The sequence below is a fragment of the Podarcis raffonei genome, chromosome 2, assembly GCF_027172205.1.
Source record: "Podarcis raffonei isolate rPodRaf1 chromosome 2, rPodRaf1.pri, whole genome shotgun sequence".
Classification (NCBI taxonomy): domain Eukaryota; kingdom Metazoa; phylum Chordata; class Lepidosauria; order Squamata; family Lacertidae; genus Podarcis; species Podarcis raffonei.
Genome location: NC_070603.1, coordinates 36,401,817 through 36,423,254, shown reverse-complemented (window position 1 = coordinate 36,423,254; position 21,438 = coordinate 36,401,817). Strand labels below are relative to the sequence as shown.

At 43.1% G+C, this 21,438-nt stretch overlaps 1 protein-coding gene across 4 annotated transcripts in view; it reads left to right on the top strand.

Annotated features, from left to right (window-relative positions):
• Nucleotides 1-21,438, top strand: part of RNF157 (ring finger protein 157) — a 74,701-nt gene that overhangs the window by 11,924 nt on the left and 41,339 nt on the right. For all 4 annotated transcript variants that reach the window (XM_053375964.1, XM_053375965.1, XM_053375967.1 and 1 more), the window contains exon 2: nt 12,407-12,525. In XM_053375964.1, coding sequence (XP_053231939.1) covers nt 12,407-12,525 — 119 coding nt within the window. The remainder of the gene's footprint in view (nt 1-12,406; nt 12,526-21,438) is intronic.

Here is a 21,438-nt window from a genome sequence, read left to right as displayed (position 1 = left end):
AGGATTTCTGCACTTAAGTGGATTATCTGAACTGCAAGCAGCACAAGGGCTGTCTGTTTCTCTTGTTGATGTACAAATGGCTCCAGGATAAATGCCGCCTACTGCTTACCGGTTCGCAAGCCCTTCCCTTTCTGTAAGCATCTGTATAAAATGTTTCTATCTTAAATTAAAAACAAAACAAAACAATAAACCAGGGCAAAAGTAGGCAGCTAATTAGCCTGCTGCTCTGTCCAGGGCACAGCTGAGATTTTTTCCCTAGGTTTTCCACCTTCTGGGCCTTCAACACAATGTTAAACCCACAAAACAAGCGTCATTGGGACATAATTAGGATTGAACGGGGTGCAAGCTTATATATTTCTCCTTCACCCCCGGTTGCTCTGGGTTTGGCTTCTCTCACACGCATCGGACAGCTTCATGTCTGTATTTGCAGGCATTGGCATCTACGTTATAGAAACCTTGGTCATGTTCCATGTAAACTGCTTAGAGAGGTTATGGATGATTAAGCAGTATATAAACCTTGTTGAATAAACTAACTAATTAACTAACCAACCAACCATGTCCCCATTTTCTTTGTGACCTCGTAAGTTGCAGATTTCTTGAGAAGGACTGCATTTCCCACAATAATTTAACTGTCTTTAATGAGGTTTTAGTCCTCTTGGGGCAGGTGTCTGTTAAACAGCTGTAATTTGGTTCTTATTACTTGAGGTAGAGGTTTCCCTCTCCTTCAAGCCTTTCTTTCTAATTATATTACATTATATTATATTAGCAATAATATATATGTCTTCTAGGACCAAGACCTTTGGAAGTGGAGGTGGGGGGAAATGCTGTTTTAGTAGTGGCATTTCACATAGGTTGGGTGACAAACAGAAATGCTAAACATCTCTTACTACTCTAATCAAAATCTGATTAGACCAAAAGCCTTGCTTTTAATCAGTGATTAATGTATTAAGACTTCCAGCCATACTTTCACAGATGGGCAGTGATGGGTGGGTGGGCAGCTAATGTTGGCTTTGGAGTATAGCTACTAGGGCACACAAATTGTCTTCCTCTATCTTTTATGTAACCCTGAAGAGGGGAGGGAACTCTCTAATGCACACATTGATCCAGAGCTTTATCTGTGTTTAGTTGCTGGTGTCCAAATGATTATGCAGCAAGTGAAGTAGAAGGCGCTATATGCCTCAAAGAGATTTCCTCTCTCCAGTCAGTGAATATCTAGTCAGTTTTATAGATCCTTCACTGACTACGAGCCAGACAAAGAAACAAGTCTCAGCAATACCCTTTTCATTTTTAGAATGAGGTTTTTCCAGCTTATCTGTTCTGCTGTGCTATTTTTAAAAAAATCTTTGAGGAAGAACTGCGATGATTATAGAGCCACAATTGCATATCTGAGGTTTGAGGGCTGAGTGTACTTTGAATTTTCTGCCGTTACAAAGCATGCAAATCTTGTTCCTTATAAAATCGATATGGAGGATCTCTCTGTATAAGCAAATAAAATTGTTTCAGAAATGTTGGTTAAAAAATGGCTGGGTTTGCAGCAAGTTAAAAATGGTAGCTTGAAGAGTAGGTGGTTTTTGTTGCCAGCATCTCTCCCCTTACCAAACACATACCTTAAAAGTTGCCATGTTGGAGGTTGAAATTGTTGTTTTTAACAATCAGATATCCCAATAGGGGATCTGTTTCATTGGTCTGGTGCCAATCCATTGTGTGGTTTTTAAAGTCAGCTTTAAAAGTGGCCATTTTAGTCGATGGGCAGCTATGCATGTCAGTGAAGGAAAATGAGGACTTGGAGAAGACCTGGAAACGATGTGTGACTTCTCCCACGCAGTTTAAAATGGTGAATGTGCCACTACCTGACAAGTAGAAGGCTAGTTAGAAGTACTGGTGGTAGCTGCCACCATATCTGGATGGTGTGTGGGTAGGTAGGTAGGTAGGTAGGTAGGTGTCCATAGAGTGAAGGGGAATGGGGACTGTGGTATCTTTAGGATATACAGTTTAATTTACAGACATATACAACCTGAGCATAGGATGGAAAGGCTCACAGCATTCCCACATGAACACTCCCATTAGCTTTCTGGGTTTCCCCAAAACCATAGCTTTGGATTCAGCACAGAGCAAGACTCATCCGGCCAGGTAAGGTGGGGAAAGGCCCACTCTCCTCTTCCTGGAAGCATCTCCACTTAGTGTTGCTATAGTAACATGGCTCACTCTTGAAGATGCTGATGACAGTACTTAACTGGCCAGCTAAGACCATTAGTTTACAGAGAGATTGGTTTGGCCAGTTCAGCACATTTCCTCTTTTGGGTTCTAATCCAGGCATAGGCAAAACTCCGGCCCTCCAGATGTTTGGGACTATACTTCCCATCATCCCTGACCATTGGTCCTGTTAGCTAGGAGTGATGGGAATTGTAGTCCCAAACATCTGGATGGCTGGAATTAACCTGTGCCTGTAATCTCATGGTTACAGAATCACATTCATGGAAGCAACCCACCAGTATTTTCCACAGCAACCCTTCAAGCCTCTAACAATATACTGTATGTCTAAAGGTTTTTGAGTTTGATTGAGTAGCAGTCAGTGATGGTGTGCAATTCCTTGACATTAAGAATGCATATTGTGGCTTCAGTTGTATTCTGTGGCTTGGCTTACTTCCCTGAGTGATCTGCTTGCTTGTGTTTTGAGATCTTTGTTATAGACTGATTTTAAGAGCTTCTAAAATCATAATCATAAATACCACCCCAAGGACATTTTTTTCCTAATTTGTAACATGAGTAAATGCTTTTTTGTAATGCGTGTTAAGTGTTTTATCAGCTACATATACGTGATCTGATATGTGTTCTGCAGCTTGGCTCACCTGTTTGAGTTATAGGATCTGCAAGTGATTCCTGCTTTCCCCCTATGCTTCTGACACAGTTATATTGCATCAGGTTGATCTGTGGTTTCCTGATGAGGTGTGCGGATGGCTTTGCCAGGTGGTGGGGGGCTTAGAAGTATATGAAGTGGCTATACGCCTTTGATGAATAGAGTGTTTTCTGCATATATAGCAAGTCATTAGGAAAGGTGCATCTGTTATTAATCTGGACACTTGCTATGCTTGTTGCTGTGGTGATCGAGTATGCATGCAACCGGCGGAAATTTATTAGCTTTGTATGTAACAAGTGATTTTTAAGCCTTACAGTGGTACCTCGGGATAAGTACTTAATTTGTTCTGGAGGTCTGTTCTTAACCTGAAACTGTTCTTAACCTGAAGCACCACTTTAGCTAATGGGGCCTCATGCTGCCGCTGAGCCGCCGGAGCACAATTTCTGTTCTTATCCTGAAGCAAAGTTCTTAACCTGAAGCACTATTTCTGGGTTAGCGGAATGTGTAACCTGAAGCGTATGTAACCCGAGGTACCACTGTATTTATTGAACTTCTGGTTGGTCTGAATGGGAGCAATGTTAAACACGTTCCAACTAGCAGGTTTGATGTAGGAAGTAGTGAGAGACTATAGGAAGCATTTTGAACCCGTTAAAGTGCAGTACACTTTCTCATCCTCATCTCACAAAAATCAGAAAGATCTGTTTTAAGCGACAAGTCTTTTAAATATGCTCATGCACCCAAAGTATGAAAGCTCTAAAACTTAAGGATTCTTCTTCTATTTATTTAGGGTGGAATTTAATGTAGCTCTGAGCTTCTTGTTCCATCAGTACAAGGATTTATCCTTGTGAAACAGAATGTTCTCTCCTATCCTCCCAGTGCCCCCATTAAATTGGTTCTAAAGGTCCCCCCAACCACCTGGAGCAGCTTTGCAGAGGGTGCAAGGGGTGGAAAGTCCCAGGGCACAAGCAGAAATCCTTGCACTGGCAGAATGTGATGGTTCATTTATTTATTCAAATATTTATAAATCTGCACTTTCATAAAGGCATAATGCAGCAGTATGTAGCAATACAGGATTACAATAGAATCAGTAAAGGCATCAGGAAAAACACAAAAAAATCTGTAAATACTGGTTGATTTGAAAGGAAACAAATACGTATTGCAAAGGCCTGGATAAGCAATGGTAATTTTCAGAAGACGTCTAAAACTGGGATAGCTCGGTCGGTAGAGCATGAGGCTTTTAATCTCAGGGTCATGAGTTTAAGCTTAATGTTGGGCAAAAATATTCCTGCATTGCAAGGGGTTGGACTAGATGGCCCTTGTGGTCCCTTCCAACTCTGTAATTCCAAGACAAGGACGATTCCTGCTTACCCTCCAAAGTGAACCTAACATCAGGATTCCCCACCCACCAAAGCTGCAGAGAAAGTAGAGTGATGTCAAAAGGGAAAGGGTGGATATGCGTAGCTTAGGCTCTAATCACAACAGGTTGGACTGTAGAATACCTTTACTGCTTACACAGAAGTGATAGTAGCCAAAAACTGGAAATCGCAAGAGATACCAACAACAGAAGAATGGCAGATGAAGATTTTGGACTTTTTGGAGCTGGGCGACCTGACTGGAAGAATCCGCGACCAGAAGGAAGAGGAGATACACAAGAGGATTGGAAGAAATTTAAAGAATATTTAGCTAAATATTGTAATGTAAGATAAATAGGAAATTCTTGGAATTAACAAATAGGCTTGGGGTAGAATAAGAATATGTGGTACTAAATATTAATGATTAGAATAATAATAAAGGAGAAGAGGTTAGTTAATGAAAGGAGTTAATATTATTAGAAAAATGAAATTGGAGATCTGTTATACAGGTGATATAATGAAATTCAGATAGAGGGGATTTGTGGAAGTCAGTTACCAATGTTAAGAGATTTAGGTATTTGAAGTAATAATCTTCTTATGTGTTTAGTTTATTTTCTTTGATATATTTTTTTCTTTTTTCTGTGTGAAAAATCTGGAAAAAATAAAAAAAAATGGAAGAAAAAAAAAGAGAAAGTAGAATGATGCTGAAAGGGAAAGGGTGGATATGTGCAGCTTAGGCTTTAATCGCAATAGGTTGGACTGTAGAATATCTTTGCTTATCACAGAAGTGATATTAAGGTGCTTTGCCATGTTCTCTCCAGGCTTGTCCACCTTGCTTCTAGGATGATGCAAACTTTTGTGGGTTCTGTCTTGCTAATAACTATCTGTACACCAGGGTAATGAAGAGTAGTCTCTCTGGAGAGGTCTTTGTAATTAAAGCAACCAGTTGTGACACCTGAGATTAATTTTGGTAAGATAAAGCTACCGCTCACTATCTGTCAGGCACACAGCTGTGTGGGGTCTAACCAGTTGTTTTCTAAAAGCGTAGTTCTGCTGTTCCTGCCTGACACTTGGTTGTTGCTGTGCGTTTTTGTCACTGGGAAACAACAAGCAGCTTGCTAGGCTGTCAGGGAGCATAGGTGAATTTCGTTCTTCTGGTGGTTGTGTTCACATAACAGATAGGCAGCTGAGGGGAGACTCAAACTGGGGACTGCGTAGTTCACAGCTGAGTCTCTTAGCCTTGGTTATGGGAGTGTTGTGCTACACTCTCTTGCATATTCAGCATTGAAAAGCAAACTTGAACTCAGAGCCATTTGGCCATTATGCTCCCTCCCATAGACCTTTTTTGTGGATGGGTTGCTTTGCTGCAAAATATCAAATAAGATCTCTTTAGCACCTCATAATGGATTCTTTGGAGACCAGGATCTAAAGCTACATGTGCAGGGTGAGGTAATACAGTGGTACCTCGGGTTACATATGCTTCAGGTTACGTACGCTTCAGGTTACAGACTCCGCTAACCCATAAATAGTGCTTCAGGTTAAGAACTTTGCTTCAAGATGAGAACAGAAGTCGTGCTCCAGCGGTGCAGCAGCAGCAGGAGGCTCCATTAGCTAAAGTGGTGCTTCAGGTTAAGAACAGTTTCAGGTTAACTACGGACCTCCGGAACGAATTAAGTACTTAACCCGAGGTACCACTGTATGTGTAGACAAGATGAACTGGAAGCTCATAGAGGGGCAAGAGGAGGTATTTTTGATAAGTACTGTACAGATCTAAGGTTGTGCATGGAATTCCCAGACATACCCAGAATACTGCAGTTGGAAGCAGTGTCTGGGTGGAAATTGGCAAAAAAAATGTATGGCAAAAAAACGCTCAACAACATTTGTGTCTGGATTTTCACTTTCTGGAATATGGCAGCCTTATTTGCACAGCCCTGCAGCCCTTGCCAGGCTCAGCTTTCTTCTGCACAACTGAATCCTGACCTCCCATTGCATCTGGTTACCTAAATGTGTGGCTTGCTGTGATTCTGCATCTGTTTTTCGAAGAATGTTGCAAGGTTTTAACTATGCTCACTTTTAAATGAGGTCCTGCATCTCTCAGCTTCTAATGTTTCATTAGAAGGCTAGATTAACTCTCTGGTCAAGCTGCATTCCTTTTCTCTTGCCCCTCAGTCATGTGCCTGCATTGGTTTTGGTGAGCTCCAGGGTTCTTTCAAATGTCTGTCTGTCTGCCTCTCCCCCCCCCCCAACTCTTGTTTCCCTATAAATTATGTACATGGAAAAAATGGGGCCAGAAAGCAGCAGGCATCAATAATTGATTGCAGAACCTTCCTAAATGATGAGCTGCATCTTGGCATTTGCAGAGGTGCCTCGTGTTCTTCTTGTTTGGAAACAATTGTATAGGGGTTGTTGTTTTTTTGCTGACAAATATACAGTATTGATGTTTGCAAGGGGATGCTGCAGGTTTTTCAGTAGATGTTTTATAAAAGAGAGCTTTGTTTCATTTTGAACTGTTGCCTTTAAATTTTTATTTCTTTGAAAACATTCTGCACTGCCTTTCATACACCATGAAAAGGCAGTGTACACAAAAAAAGGGAGTGTGTTAAACTTAAAATTCAGAATGAAATGGCAGCTACTAGGTCAATGGCAAATAAGTTCAAGCCTCCTTAGTGGAGATTTTATTTTTATCCGCTCGGTATCTCTATTAGTTTTGAAATTGTTGTTATACGTGCAGTTGTTTTAACTGGACCCGTTTCAGTCTGGGTTCAGGCCTGGGCTTGGCACGGAATTGGCCTTGATTGCCCTAACAAATGACCTCCTTCGAGGGACAGGTGGCAGAGTGCAACCCTACTACTGCCGGATCTCTTAGCGGCTAGGGGGCTGCACGTCTAGGTTTTGGCAATTTAACTGTGACACTCTTCTTATCCCAATGCTACTTAACATCTATATGAATCTGTTTGGAGCAAACCAATAGGAGGTCTGGGGTACAGTGTCAGTATCCTGATGACACTAGGCTTTGCTTTGCTATCAGATCTGAGTCAGGAGAAGACAGTGCATAGATTGAACCAGTTCCTGGATGCAGTTGTCGAGTGGATGATGGTCAACAGATTTGAAGCAGAGTCCTGCTAAGATAGTGACTGTGTTCACACTTCAGTTTGCTGTGCAATCACTGTGTTTCCAGGCCAGAGTTTTTAAGACATTTACACCCGGCAACGTCATACAAAATGAATTTATATTCTGTACTTGGTTGTGAGATACTACTACTTGATGCTGCTGTTTCTTATCACAAGACCATTCCTAATTTGTCTCTAGCCAAGGTGTAAATGTCTTTGCATGGGGTAAACACATCCCCACCCCATCAGTGCCCCCACAAAGAATCTGACACTAATGAAGCCTTGTTGATGTGAACAGATAGAAAAAAAGCGCTGTGAAATGGATTGATTGATTGTTTGTTTTAAAATGTGTATATAGCCTTTCTGCAGCAGGTAATACCTCGGGCAGCTTACATACACACAAAAAGGACAAAACATACAGTGGTACCTCAGGTTACATACACTTCAGGTTACATACGCTTCAGGTTACAGACTCCGCTAACCCAGAAATAGTACCTTGGGTTAAGAACTTTGCTTCAGGATGAGAACAGAAATTGTGCTCCGGTGGCGCGGCAGCAGCAGGAGGCCTCATTAGCTAAAGTGGTACTTCAGTTTAAGAACAGTTTCAGGTTAAGAATGGACCTCCGGAATGAATTAAGTACTTAACCCGAGGTACCACTGTATTGTAAATGTTGAGCTTCTGTCTGGAAAATAGAAGTAGATGAAGATAAATCATGCTAGCTAGAGCATTCATCAGACTGGTTCAATATGTGCAAAGCCATGTACAAAATATTATGAGAACTGAAAAGAAAGTTTGGTTTTCTAGAGTTTCTGACCTGGTTTAAGATCCATCTTTGTGATATTGACTCATTGTGCAGGCTTGTTACCCAAGCTGAAGTTTCTTTATATAAGCCATAGTAACCCACCAAAAAGAGTCATTGCGAGGCCAAACATAATAGTCTATAAAGTCACCTTGAAAGTTTTACGGGTGAAAGGGTGGGCTTTCAATATTTTAAAAATAAAATAATGTCCCTCACCAGATTAAAATGTGCTACGGAAGCAATTACTAGAGTAATTGTCGTTGCACATTTCTGTAACCTATGAAGTGATGATTCAGCTGACTTTTGTATACCTACCACCAATCCTCACCTCAAGGTGAGGACAGCAGAGGAGTGAAGAGAGCACGTTTTGAATTAACTGTTGCAGCGTGCGGCTTTTAATAATGGCCCTCAACCCATCCAACTGGAAAATAGCTTGTGAAATAGAAATGTTTATATACTCCTTAAAGATGAGTGTGTAGTTCTTACTTCTATGGCCTGTTCTATAAAAGCGTTACTATGGTAGTAGCGGTGATGTGGTTTTGCTCGTTTGGATCAGAGGACGGGCAAAACTTGAATAATTGGCAGTTTCAGGAGAGTAGCCATGTAAAAGTTTGTAATGGCAAGGTATGCTCTGTGTAATACCTTCAAGGTTAACCAAGCTGTTGTGGAAAGGACAACAAATGAAACCGCTCTGCTGGGGAAAGCTCTTATCCTCGTTTTCTTTAAAAGCAAAGGCCTATCTATTACCACTAGCATTGTAATACTAGATTGTTAAAAGTGCATTTGACCTTTTTTGCTAAATCCCGTAGTTGGGATAAAAGTGCATTAGAAGGGGCATGGATAGTGTATGTATACACATTGCAAGCCTGCTGTGAGTGGTTCTATTCTAAGATGTTCAAACAAACAGTCAATAAAAGATATGTGAAGGAAGCTGTATGTGAGCTGTAAAGAGAGAAGTTTGTTACCCTTTTGTTTAAATTCCATACAGAGTTTTCCAAGTGTTGCCATATCCTATTATTTTTATGTGGCAGGGTAGTCTCAAATTCCACTGCCGTGGAAGTCGATCACAATCTGAGGAGGCTTTCAGAGCAATTGCAAGATTTCCATTTTTGCTCAAATGTTCTTTTTTTTTGTGGTACCTCAGACTGTTTTTTTAAAAAAACATGCACTGGGTGATACACAGAGTTTGTCATATTCCTAAGTCCATTGATTTCAGTGGGTGTGCTCGTGACTGTGACTAACTTTGGATATGATGCATAAAGCTCCCTTTTCAAGATGGAACATAGTGCCTCAGGGCAGATGACCTCAAGGCTTTCTTTAACACGGGCTGGAAAAATTTCCATGGCTATATTTCTCTGCAGAAAGCTTCAAACTTCTAGAAATGCATCATTGATGCATTTACTAACTTGTTTATATACCCTGCTCTCTATCACGTTGCGGGGTTCACAATTTGTGCAGGCGACACGACATCAGTAAAACCAAGAGTGAGTAAAATGTTCTATAAAATATTCATCTTAAAGCTGTAACATTAGGCTGCAAGATTAACAGTTCATACATGCTTGAGGAACCAAGTACTAACGTGGTACCAGAACAGAGCCAAAGTTGGTGCTAGCTGGGCCTCAGAGGAGTGGTCATACCACAGACAGGGTGCCACAACAGAGAAGGCCCTTCCTCTTCCATTGCTACATAATCTGAGGTGTACCTAGGCTCCCTTGTGCCCTTGGCAAGGAGCTATATTGGTGCCCCACAATCCCTTGCACCCTTGACAAGGAGATACTGGCTGCCCAGAGGAGCAGCCCGGGATCTGTACACATGGGTAGGTGGGTTCCTAGCCAGTCTGAGTCAGTGGATAGGAGTGATTTTGCGTCCCCCCTCCCCGGGTCTGCACCATTTGCAGGAGCCAACCTGACCAACCCCTAGGTATGCCCCTGCAAGTAATGTTTCAAACTTAAACATGGAAAGCGTAATGCTGGTGGTCAACAAAAGAGGTTTAAAGACTGTCTCAAGGCAAATCTTTAAAAATGAAGTATAAACACCAACAATTGGGAAACACTTGCCTGCGAGCACTCCAATTGGAGAACAGCCTTTACCAAAGGTGTAACAGGCTTTGAAGACACTCAAACTCAGGACACAAGGGACAAATGTGCTATGAGGAAGGCACGCTTGGCAAATCCACACTGTGATCAACTCCCGCCTGGAAAGCAATGTCCCCACTGTGGAAGGACGTGTGGATCCGGAATTGGCCTCCAAAGTCACTAATGGACTCATTGTTAAAACTGTGTGTATGGAAGACAATCTACAAGTGAGCACCAAAGAAGAAGAAACACATAATGTACAACTCTCAAAGGTGGGATGCAGAGAAGGGCCTCTCCAGAAGAATTTAATGCTTAGGCAAGACAACAGGGGGAGAGGTGCCTCCTTCAAACGTCTCGGTCTGAGGCTGTCTAGGGCTTTTTAAAGTTATTGCTGACATCTTGGAATTTGGACGGGAAATATATTGGCAGTCGGTGTGGTTCCTTTTGAAACCAGAGTCACGTAGCTCAAGCTAGCTGCTCCACTTGGCAAACTAGGAGCTGGTACTAGCTGCAGCATCTAAGTCATCTTCAAATGGCAGCCACTCAGAGTGCATTACAGTAGTCCAGGTTTATCAGAACATGGGTTACCATGGCAACCCTACTTGTATACTGGAATGGCTGTAGCTGGTGAACCTACTGCCCAAGGACCAGCTGGGACTTCCAGATATCTAAGAGTAAGGTAAAGGGACCCCTGACCATTAGGTCCAGTCGTGGCCGATTCTGGGGTTGCGGCGCTTATCTCGCTTTATTGGCCGAGGGAGGGAGCTGGCGTACAGCTTCTGGGTCATGTGGGCAGCATGACTAAGCCGCTTCTGGCGAACCAGAGCAGCACACGGAAACGCCGTTTACCTTCCCGCCGGAGCGGTACCTATTTATCTACTTGCACTTTGATGTGCTTTTGAACTGCTAGGTTGGCAAGAGCAACGGGGATTCGAACTGCCAACCTTCTGATCGGCAAGTCCTAGGCTCTGTGGTTTAACCCACAGCACCACCCGCGTCCCATCTAAGAGTACTCCCATAGATATTTGCTCCTTCGGTGGGGGGGGGCAGTGTATCTCTGGTAGAGATGTCAAATAAATTCAGCACAGGTCTGTCTGTTTTGAGTCCTATAATAGAGAATAAAACCGGTCACAGAGGTTTCCCTTTTGAATATGTACAGCTAACCTGAACAACGCTGCTAAACCCTCCTGCGGGGAAATGTATGTGTTACTCTGGCAACAGACCTTGTGTTGTCCCTGCAAGTGTTGCAGTCTCCTTAAGTGATAGCCTTTGGACTGTTTCTCATCATCATTATTATTCATGGTTTACAATTGTGGGAGAGACTTAAGTGCACACCTGTGAAAAATGCTGTACTGGGCTGACAGAGTTAAGCAATACTGTAAAAATATGGTGTGGAATCTATAACTGTGTGTGTGCGCGTGCGCCAACCAATGACTTATAAAATGTAGTTATTAACAAATAATGTAAATTTAAGCCTAGCGGCTAAGTGGCTGAGCTACAAATCAGGAAGTCGACTTATTTATGTGAAGTTCAATACACATAACAATTAAAAGCACTATAAAAGTGCCAGATCCTCCATATTTCCTTTCTCTTTTCAGTTTGCAAATTTGGAAACTCTGCCAGGAAAAGTGGGTGTTGGAAGAGAAACATCATATGGCTTGGAGGCAGGCATACTGTACATTTGTAGGGGTAGCAGGCTGCAAGGAAGGACGGAGAAATAAAATGTTTGCTACTGACTCACCTCTCCTGGTTTCGGAGTTTTGAATGAAACCAGTAAATATCTCCACAACCATGAGGGCTAGGAGCTTACTGATATTTTAAAATTGAAGCATTCATTTTCGCAAGTTATTCCACAATGCATTGTACTGATTGTGTCCATGTTTTTAATTAGAACCTCTGTGATGGTTCCTTTCCTTCATAGTACAGTGGTACCTCGGGTTACATACACTTCAAGTTACAGACTCCGCTAACCCAGAAATATTACCTCAGGTTAAGAACTTTGCTTCAGGATGAGAACAGAAATTGTGCTCCGGCGGTGCAGCAGCAGCAGGAGGCCCCATTAGCTAAAGTGGAGCTTCAGGTTAAGAACAGTTTCAGGTTAAGTACAGACCTCCGGAATGAATTAAGTACTTACCCAAGGTACCGCTGTATACTGAACTCCTTTCTCTGCTCCTAATTCTAACCATCCTCTTTGTTTCCCTCTCTTTTTCAGGAAGCTACTTTGCCAGTCATTTCATCATGGGAGGTGAGAAGTTTGATTCTACACATCCTGAGGGCTACCTTTTTGGAGAAAACAGCGATCTCAACTTCCTTGGGAACAGGCCTGTAGCAGTAAGGAGGAAGAAAAATCCCATTTTAATAGAGTTTGGATTTGTAGCTGTGGGGGGGGGGTATGAGTGGACATGGAACAAATATTCCTTTTTAGGAGTTTTTGTTTCGTTTTTCATGCATCCTCAGTCTACCTACCTCGCAGGGTCGCTGTACGTATAAAATGGGAGGACTATGTACACCACTTTGAACTCTTTGGAGGAAAGGTGGGATATAAATATAATAAGTAAGCTGTTATGTGCACTTAGTCTGATGGGAAGGCATTTTTATGTTAGATCTGTTTCAGAATCCAATTCAAGATCCCTAAAAACACAGTAGGGTTCTTAACATGCCTAGGTAGCTCTTAAATCTAGCTGTGAATGTTCATTGGTTCTGAGGAGTTGTCCATTTGGTGACATGGGCAACCCAGATGCAAATTGGTGACTACTCAGAAATGCATGGTTTGCAATGATTCACATAATCAAGCGCTTCTCTGAGGGTACCAGGAGGAAGTATTGGGTGCTTTATCTAGAAGGCTGTCTGAAACATCCCTCAGCCACATGTTATCCTTTGTACAATATTCCCCTGAGACTCAGTTCAAAAGCAAATGTGGAATATCTAGTTAGCATGAACTGTGTAGGAGGGATGGGATGGCTGCAGGAAATGTTAATGCATTTTGTATCTTTTGAATTGTAATTTTTTTGTTGTGAATCTGCCTGAGATCTATAGATGAAGGGCAGTTACACATTTAGTAAATAAAAAGAATAAGAATAAGATTGCTTGTTGATGTCCGAGGGTTTGAGAGGATGTGTTTTTTCCCTATGATAAGGAGATGTGTGTCCTTCTTATCACTGTAGAGTGCGCTTCCTTAAACAAACAACTCTTAAAACAGAGAGCAAGTCCATGTTAGAATTTGCAGGAATCCAATGTGTGCAATACTGAATAAACATTGCAAATAATAATAAAAAGTGTATAGACTTTGTGTTTATGTATGTGCACGAAGTGCTTTTACAGATAATTGAGGAGGAAGTGCCATTATTTGGTTTAATTAACTTTGTGATTTGTGTGTCTAAGAACGGTGTGTCTGAGGACTGTACAAGCATCTCTCATGGATTAGAATTGCTGGATGATCCGCCTGTATCTCGTCACCTAAGGGTGTTCTTTCCACACTTGAGGTTCCAGGCAGTTCAACATTTCCTATATGCTCCTGTGTCTTAAGTAGTTAATTCTTAGCTTCCCTTCCACTATTTACAAGAGAAGCCTGACATTTTGATGCAGAGTATTCTGGACAAGCTTTTGCTCTTTTTCCACCCCCACCCTTCATTCCTCCGCTTGGGTCTGTGTGTCTTGATGTGTTTGTTCTAAAGAGCAGCCACAAAGTGTCCCTGATCCTATTTCTCAGGCTGAAGCAGCCTTGCTTTATTGCCTGCTAGCTCAGCAAAGCGTTAAATGTCAGACCGTGTTTCAGACCTCCAGGATGTGCAAGACATTAATTATGGACAGAGGGTCTTCTATCCTTCTTCCCTGTCGCATTCAGAACGTTGTCCTTTGTGTGAAACGATAAGATGGGGAGGTGCATTTCTACAGTGTCCAGAAGTGGTGTTCTGTGAGATGGATGGAAGAAGCAGAACAGCTTTCCAGTTCAACAGAACTTTTTGCTGTGCTCACACCCTGACTTGCCTGTAGGGTTGCTCACGTGGTTCTAGGCATGCCCATGATGTTGCACTGTCTTGTTTCTGCACTTGCACAAAGGGCTCTCATGTCAGGCCTCCATCCTTTGACACACATAGCTGAGGAGATGCTTCAGAGACAGGGACACAACATTGAGGCAGGGCTAGAAGTGTGCCCTTGCTCCTGTTGTTGCATATGAATGCCCTGTAACGAATAAATACATGAGTAGGGCTTTTACCCTAGGAGTGGAAGGGGGTTAGAGTAAGGGTGGCACAGCTGCTCTTTCATTGCTGCTCAGTTCTTTCCTTGTTCAGGTTTTGGAGAACAAAGATTCGTTAGCTGGAATTTCCAAAATAATGCACCTATCCTAGGGGAGTAAAGGGCATCTTGCAGGAGGGTGTCCAAAGACTATTTGTATTAGCAGGGTGATTTAAATCCCTGTTCTTTATTAGTACTCTGCTTACAGCGTGAGAGGTGGGGGCATCCACTTTAAGTGTGGCTGCTACTGGAAACCCAGCCAGATTTGGGGGGGATATAAATAATAAAATTATTATTATTATTATTAGCAATGCTTAATGTTTGTTTAGAACTACGCGTGTGTTCAAAGACCTTCACATGGCACCATCCAATTGTAATACTATAATAGCTCTGTAAGGTAAGTTGGTGTTATTGTGCTCCATCTTGCATCTGGGGTACTGAGGCTGGGAAAGAGTGACCTTCCTAAGATCACCTTGTGAGTTTATGGTAGAGATATGTGGGTGGCGCTGTGGGTTAAACCACAGAGCGTAGGACTTGCCGATCAGAAGGTTGGTGGTTTGAATCCCTGCGATGGGGTGAGCTCCCATTGCTCGGTCCCTGCTCCTGCCAACCTAGCAGTTCGAAAGCACGTCAAAGTGCAAGTAGATAAATAGGTGCCGCTCCGGCAGGAAGTAAACGGTGTTTCTGTCCGCTGCTCTGGTTCACCAGAAGCTGCTTAGTCATGCTGGCCACATGACCCGGAACCTGTACGCTGGCTCCCTCGGCCAATAAAGCGAGATGAGCGCCTCAACCCCAGAGTCAGCCACGACTGGACCTAATGGTCAGGGGTCCCTTTACCTTTAAGATTTGAACCATGGGACTTTTTGCTTCCTCATGGGTGAATTTGACAGGTGGTTGTGGCCATTTACCTGTCAATCACTTGATGTCACAGGGACATCAGATGGGGTCATTGAAACCCCTATGATCACTGAGACTTCAGAGTAGAAGCAGAGAGCCCTGCATTGCTCTTTGAAGTGCTGCCTATTGCCAGCTATTCAAATTGCCACGCAGGGCTCTTTGCAAGCTCCTTCAAGGACTGACTGACTGACTGGCTACAGACTTCCTCACGAGGGATAGCTCACTAGAGCATGAGACTCTGAATCACAGGGCCATGGGTTTGAGCCCCACACAGGGTGAATGATTCCTGCATTGCAGGGAGTTGGACTAGCTGATTCTCATGGTCCCTTCCAACTCTACAATTCTGTAATCTATAGTCCTAGACATCAGGTGTGGGGCAGGTGGGTGTGGTGTGGGAAAAACAGCCTTGCAGGCCAAAACTGGAACCCATACTAGGGCAAATTAGGTCTGTGAGGTGGAGGTCGCCTGTCCCTGCACTAGACCTTCACACAAGACACCAGCAGGAGACAATTCTCTGTTGGTGCAAATACAAAGGGGGTTCAAAGGTAGTAGTGTTGAGCCAGTAAACTCCAGGTCATTGTTTAGGGAATATCTGCATCTTTAAAATGAGAAAGTAGCTGAAAACAAGGAACAAGCAGCCCAATTTATCCTTGTATTTCAGCAGCACTATAACCTTGTCTGAGGCATTTTCCCTGGGCCAATTTGGTCATTAGTAAACATCCTGGAGGATTTCTCCCCAAGATACAGCTTCCTCTCTACGTCTCTCACAATGTCCCTCTGTTTGTTTGTTTGCCTTTTGGCTATAGAGCTTTTGCATGTACATGTGACGCTTTGCCACTTTCAGCTTCTTCAAAACAGGCAACCTGTTTCTTACAATGTACATTAAATAATAACTGAAAGAAGATGAAGGCAAGCTATTGATTTGCTACTAGCTTTGATACACCTCCCCCCCCCTTTTGCCCTACCCAGTTAACCAATTAGCCACATGATCTGCAAATATTCCTGGCCTAAAGCTTTTTCCAAGAAAGCCTTATGTTGAGTCCTTCCCAGCTATGGGGATATTCACTAGGTTCACTGTAATTTATTACTTGATCTAAGTGCCCACCCCAGTCCCAATAGTGAGAGGACAGTTCTTTTCCCCCCTCTGTTGGAGATTCAGGTGTATAGTGCTTGTGCCCATAACATTTCCTGCGTCTATGCATTGTTTATGCACATAACCTGTTCTGTATTGTGTAATATCTTATCATCTGGAATTCAAAATTCTGCCATGTATTCTCAGTCCCAATCACATCAACCCTGAACCTGGAAGCCTCTGCAGTGGAACTTAGTTTTGATTTGTGATGCAATTATATTTCACTTCTCATTTTGTTTAAAATAATGCTCAATGTAGTTTCACAGCAGAAAGACTAGTAACATAGCTAAAAGTAGCAGCACGTTAAAAAAACTTGTGTTACTACCTGCAGCTTTAACAAGAACTAAAAAGCCTAAGAAAGGAAATCTTCATCCAATTGTACTTCCCACCCACCCAGTAACTACTGAGGGCAGCTTCTCTGCAGGGCCCCTCTAATAGAGTGCAACGTTTATTTAAAACAAAATTGCTGTTCTGAGACATTCCTAAACTTTGAGGGCCGGGAAACAGAAAGTTGAGCTGGTGTCTCTGTTTTAGGGCACATGTTGGAGCAAGTGAGCATTAAGAAATGGAGCTGGCAAATAATATCATAGCATTCTTTGTTCCCTTAACTTCCTGACCATGCTGTGTGCTGTTTATTCATGCTTTCTTCCTCCCCACCCCCTGTTCCCTTTTTGTTATGCTTGACCCATCGATTGTTCTGATCCAGTGGAATACAGAGGGCTTCTTTCTGTGGCAGGGAAAGGGGCATCAGAAGCTACACATGTGCTGCTTCTCGGTCAAGACAGAGAGTGACACTTTTTCTGCAGAGATGCCTATTCCCTCCATCCTCTGTCAGACACCACTTCCTTGTTTTGTATTCTAAATGGCCCCCATTTACTCAGTAATGGGGCATTTCCTCCTAGCGAAGCATTTGGCCTAGATAATGTTTTCGCTTGCCTGTGAAGAAGCCTACTCTTGCTGAGCATCGCTTGCTGAGCACATTGTAGTGATTAGTCTCGTCACAGCCCAGGGCTGGATTCGAAATGATTTTCTCTGGCTTGGCAGGGCCAACATAAACTGTGTTAAAGTTACAAGTGCATACTGTCTCTCCGCTTTTTTAATCCACTCATGGAAATCTTTCGTGGTGTGAGTGGATTGGTATCGATTTCTGCCTACCAGTCCCACAAATTGTTTATTTATTAAAATGTTTAAATAGATACCATCTGTTACGTGGGCATCCCAAGGTATAGCTCAGTTGGTAGAACAGGAGACTCTTCATCGCAAGGCTGTGGGTTCAAGTCCAATGTTGGGTGAAGATTCCTGCATTGCAGAGGGTTGGACTAGATGATTGGGCAGCTAATGAAGAGGCATGCCTGCACCATTTTGTGTTCCTATCTCCTCTTCTGCTCTTTTGGATGTGGCAATCATGATCCCATGTCCATATTGCAGCCATTTTGTGTTATGCCATACACCCACAGCAGCCATTTTGTGACTGGCACCCACAGGCGCTCTCAAAATTCCAAATGTGCCCATTGGCCCAAAAAGGTTTGCAACACCTATTATAGGACACAAACGATTTTATAAAAGGTAGAGTTGAATTAAACAGGCTAGATATCAGCCACACCAGCCACCAAACCCCATTAATCAGGGTAGATGGATTAATTGGCATTTGTTAAATTGCCAAGAAAAGTAGAATGATTTGAAATCAGCTGTTCTACTTAGGAATTCATTCCAAAGCACTAATTACTTGCTACAATCGTTAGCACGTGACTTCTGTCAATATTATCCTGAGTGTATTAACATTTCTAAATATATTTTAGAAGCCTGTTTTATGCACTCTTGTGGTTCAAGTAAACATGGGAGAATGCAATAATAATTGAACATTCGGTCTCGTAGAGATGTAATCATAGAACTGCAGAGTTGGAAGGGAGCGTGAGAGCCATCTAGTCCAATCCCCTGCATTGCAGGAATATTTTGTCCAATGTGGGGCACGAACCCACGACCCTGAGATCCAGAGTCTCATGCTCTACTAGCTGAGTCAATGGCTAATGTTTGGTTTCACCACAAAGTTTCATGCAAGGTGAAACTATACACTGCAGAAAGAAAAATAAACTTTGCCACTTTATGCTCTGTTCTAAAGGCATCGATCAAAAGAGTTTGAAGGATTTATTTGTGGTAGGAACAAAGCCATCAGCTGTAGAAGGTGGATGACGTCAGGAGTCAAGTCTAATGGACTTGTTTGGTATCTGTGTGGTTATAGGAAGCTGAAATGTAGCTATATGCACAAACATACGGGGTCCTCCAGATTTCTATCTCCAGTACAGCTTCATTTACCGTATTTTTCGCTCTATAACACGCACCCGACCATAACATGCACATAGTTTTTAGAGGAGGAAAACAAGAAAAAAAATATTCTAAACGAAACAGTGGATGTATGATTTTTGTGGTTAATGCTGTGGCCACAGACATGTGATCTGACGGTGAGTTTGGGGTAGCCCAATGCAAAAATCCTGAGGATCCATGCTTTGTAACCACGTTTTTGCACCACTGTGGCCCCAGGCAACAGTGGGTGCGTGATTTTTTTGGTGCAAGCTGTAGCCATGGACATGCTATGTGATGTGATGGTGAATTTGGGGTGACCCAGTGCAAAAATCCTGAGGATTCATGTGGATCCGTGCTTTGTAACCAGGCTCTCCCTCCCTCTCTTCTCCCCACTCAGTGGCTCTTCTCCCGCTTTGCTGTTTCAAAGTGAGCAAAGCGAGCCACGGAGGAGGGAAGGAAGGGGAACCTGTTGGGATACTGCCAGGGAGATAAAGTCCATCTTGGCCCCCAAGCTCGGTGCCGGACGATCCATCGACCTCCCGTAGTCAGGCAATATCAGCAATTCAGCGACACTAAGCCTCAGGCTTAGTGCACACTATATCAGCAGAATTCACACAGCAGGAAGTTGCACAAGCAGAGAGCAGAACATGCATATTTACAGTTTATTAGGCATTGGTCAGAACAAAGAAATCATGACCGTCTCCTCCGACTGCTCAGGCAAAACAGCCTAAATCGAAAGGAACTTACAACATAAACATCCTGTGAGACAGGAACTTACGCAGGCTGTTATACAAAACATCCTGCTCCCTTTTAAGGTGGAACGGAAATATCCTAACATCCTCCCCCTTTCCGTGTAACCTGTAGTACCTGTGGTTCAACCCAATTGCAACCTTTGTGCGTAAACCTTCAGTTGTTCTCTGTTAACAACCTTAGACAACAGATCAGCAGGAATTTCATTTCCTGGCATGTAGGACACCTGAATGAGTCCTTTCTGAATACACTCTCTTGCACGATGTAGCTTAATCTGCAAGTACTTGGTCCTTTGCTTGCAACTCTCCGAGTTCAGCAAAGCCAAACAAGATCTATTGTCTTGATACACTTGTATAGGACATTTCACAGAAACCCCAATGTCCTTAAACAGTTGCATCAACCATTCACAATCCATGAGTGAAAGTGACAGAGCATTGAGTTCTGCTTCACAGGAACTTAGGCTAACTGTCGTCTGCTTTTTGCACAACCAGTCAAACAGGCAGTGGTTGTACATGTAGCATACTCCAGAAGTGCTTGTACCATCCGTGGTGTCACTTCCAAAACTTGCATCTGCAAAGATTTCAAGACCTCCAGTCTTCTGACTGGTGAACCTCAGCCTGTAGTGCATAGTCCCTTTCAAATACCGGGCTATGCGCTTCAGAGCTTTCCAATCCTGAACAGTAGGATTGTTAGCATGTCTGCTAAGCAGGTTAGTGCTTACAGCAATGTCAGGTCTTGAACATCTAGCAATGAAATTCAACTTGCCTAGAATGCATCTGTACAGCGTTGTGTCAGAAAACGCTTCAGCAGTACTATCTACCTGGTAACCTGTCACCATCGGTGTGTCTGCTGGGTTTGCATCAACCAAATTCAACCTGGTTAATACATCAGCAATTTTCTGTGTTTGGTGTACCAGAAAATTACCTGCTTGGTCCCTCTCCACCTGCAGAGAAAGATAGTTGGATACCTCACCAAGATCCTTCATGTCAAAGTGCTCCTTCAGCTGAGCTAGGGTGCTTTGGTAAAAAGCCTGATTCTTCCAAAACATCAGAAGATCATCAACAAAACATAAACAATACAGTTTGTTTTGCCCCTCCTCCTTGACAAACACACATGGATCAGCTTTGCCCTGGTGAAAACCTAGAGAAAGCAACGTTTCAGTGAGTTTTGTGTTCCAACACCTGGCACTCTGCTTGAGACCATATAAGGATTTCCGCAGTTTACAGACCATTCCCTTCTGTATCTGCATCCCGTCAGGTGGAAGCATGTACAGCTCCTCCCCCAGAATCCCGTACAAAAAAGCTGTATTAATGTCATGATGGGAAACATGCAGTTTCTCCTCCGCAGCGATCTTGAGCATCAGCCGAATGCTCTCATATTTGACCGTGGGTGAGTAGGTCTCGTGGTAATCCTGCCCTGGTACCTGTGAAAAACCTCTGGCAACCAATCTGGCTTTGTGTCTGACAACCTTGCCATTCTGGTCTGTCTTGGCCTTGAAGACCCATTTGCTGCCAACCAGTCTCATTCCTGGGACTACCGGTACCAGCTCCCAAGTTTGGTTCCTGTTCAAGGAATCAACTTCAGCCTTCATGGCATTTAGCCAAGGCTCAGCATCTTTAGAGGTTAACTCCTGGACCTCTTTGAAGCTTGAAGGTTCCCACACCTTCTCTGAGCTACTAAGAACAGCAGTTGCCATCTTAGCAAACTCATCAGCAAATCTCTTTGGAGGTTTGCCTTTGGTCGCCCTTTCAGACCTGCGAACCAGACGCAAGTCTTCTGGACTCATCTCCTCCTTCTTAGGAGAAAAGTGACCAATGGTGAACAGTGGTTCTTCCAGTTCATTGTCAGACGCATCAGATGGTCTGACTGAGGCCTTTGCGCTCTTGTAGTCTGCTGTGTCATCACTGTCACTGACAGCAGCAGCAGCG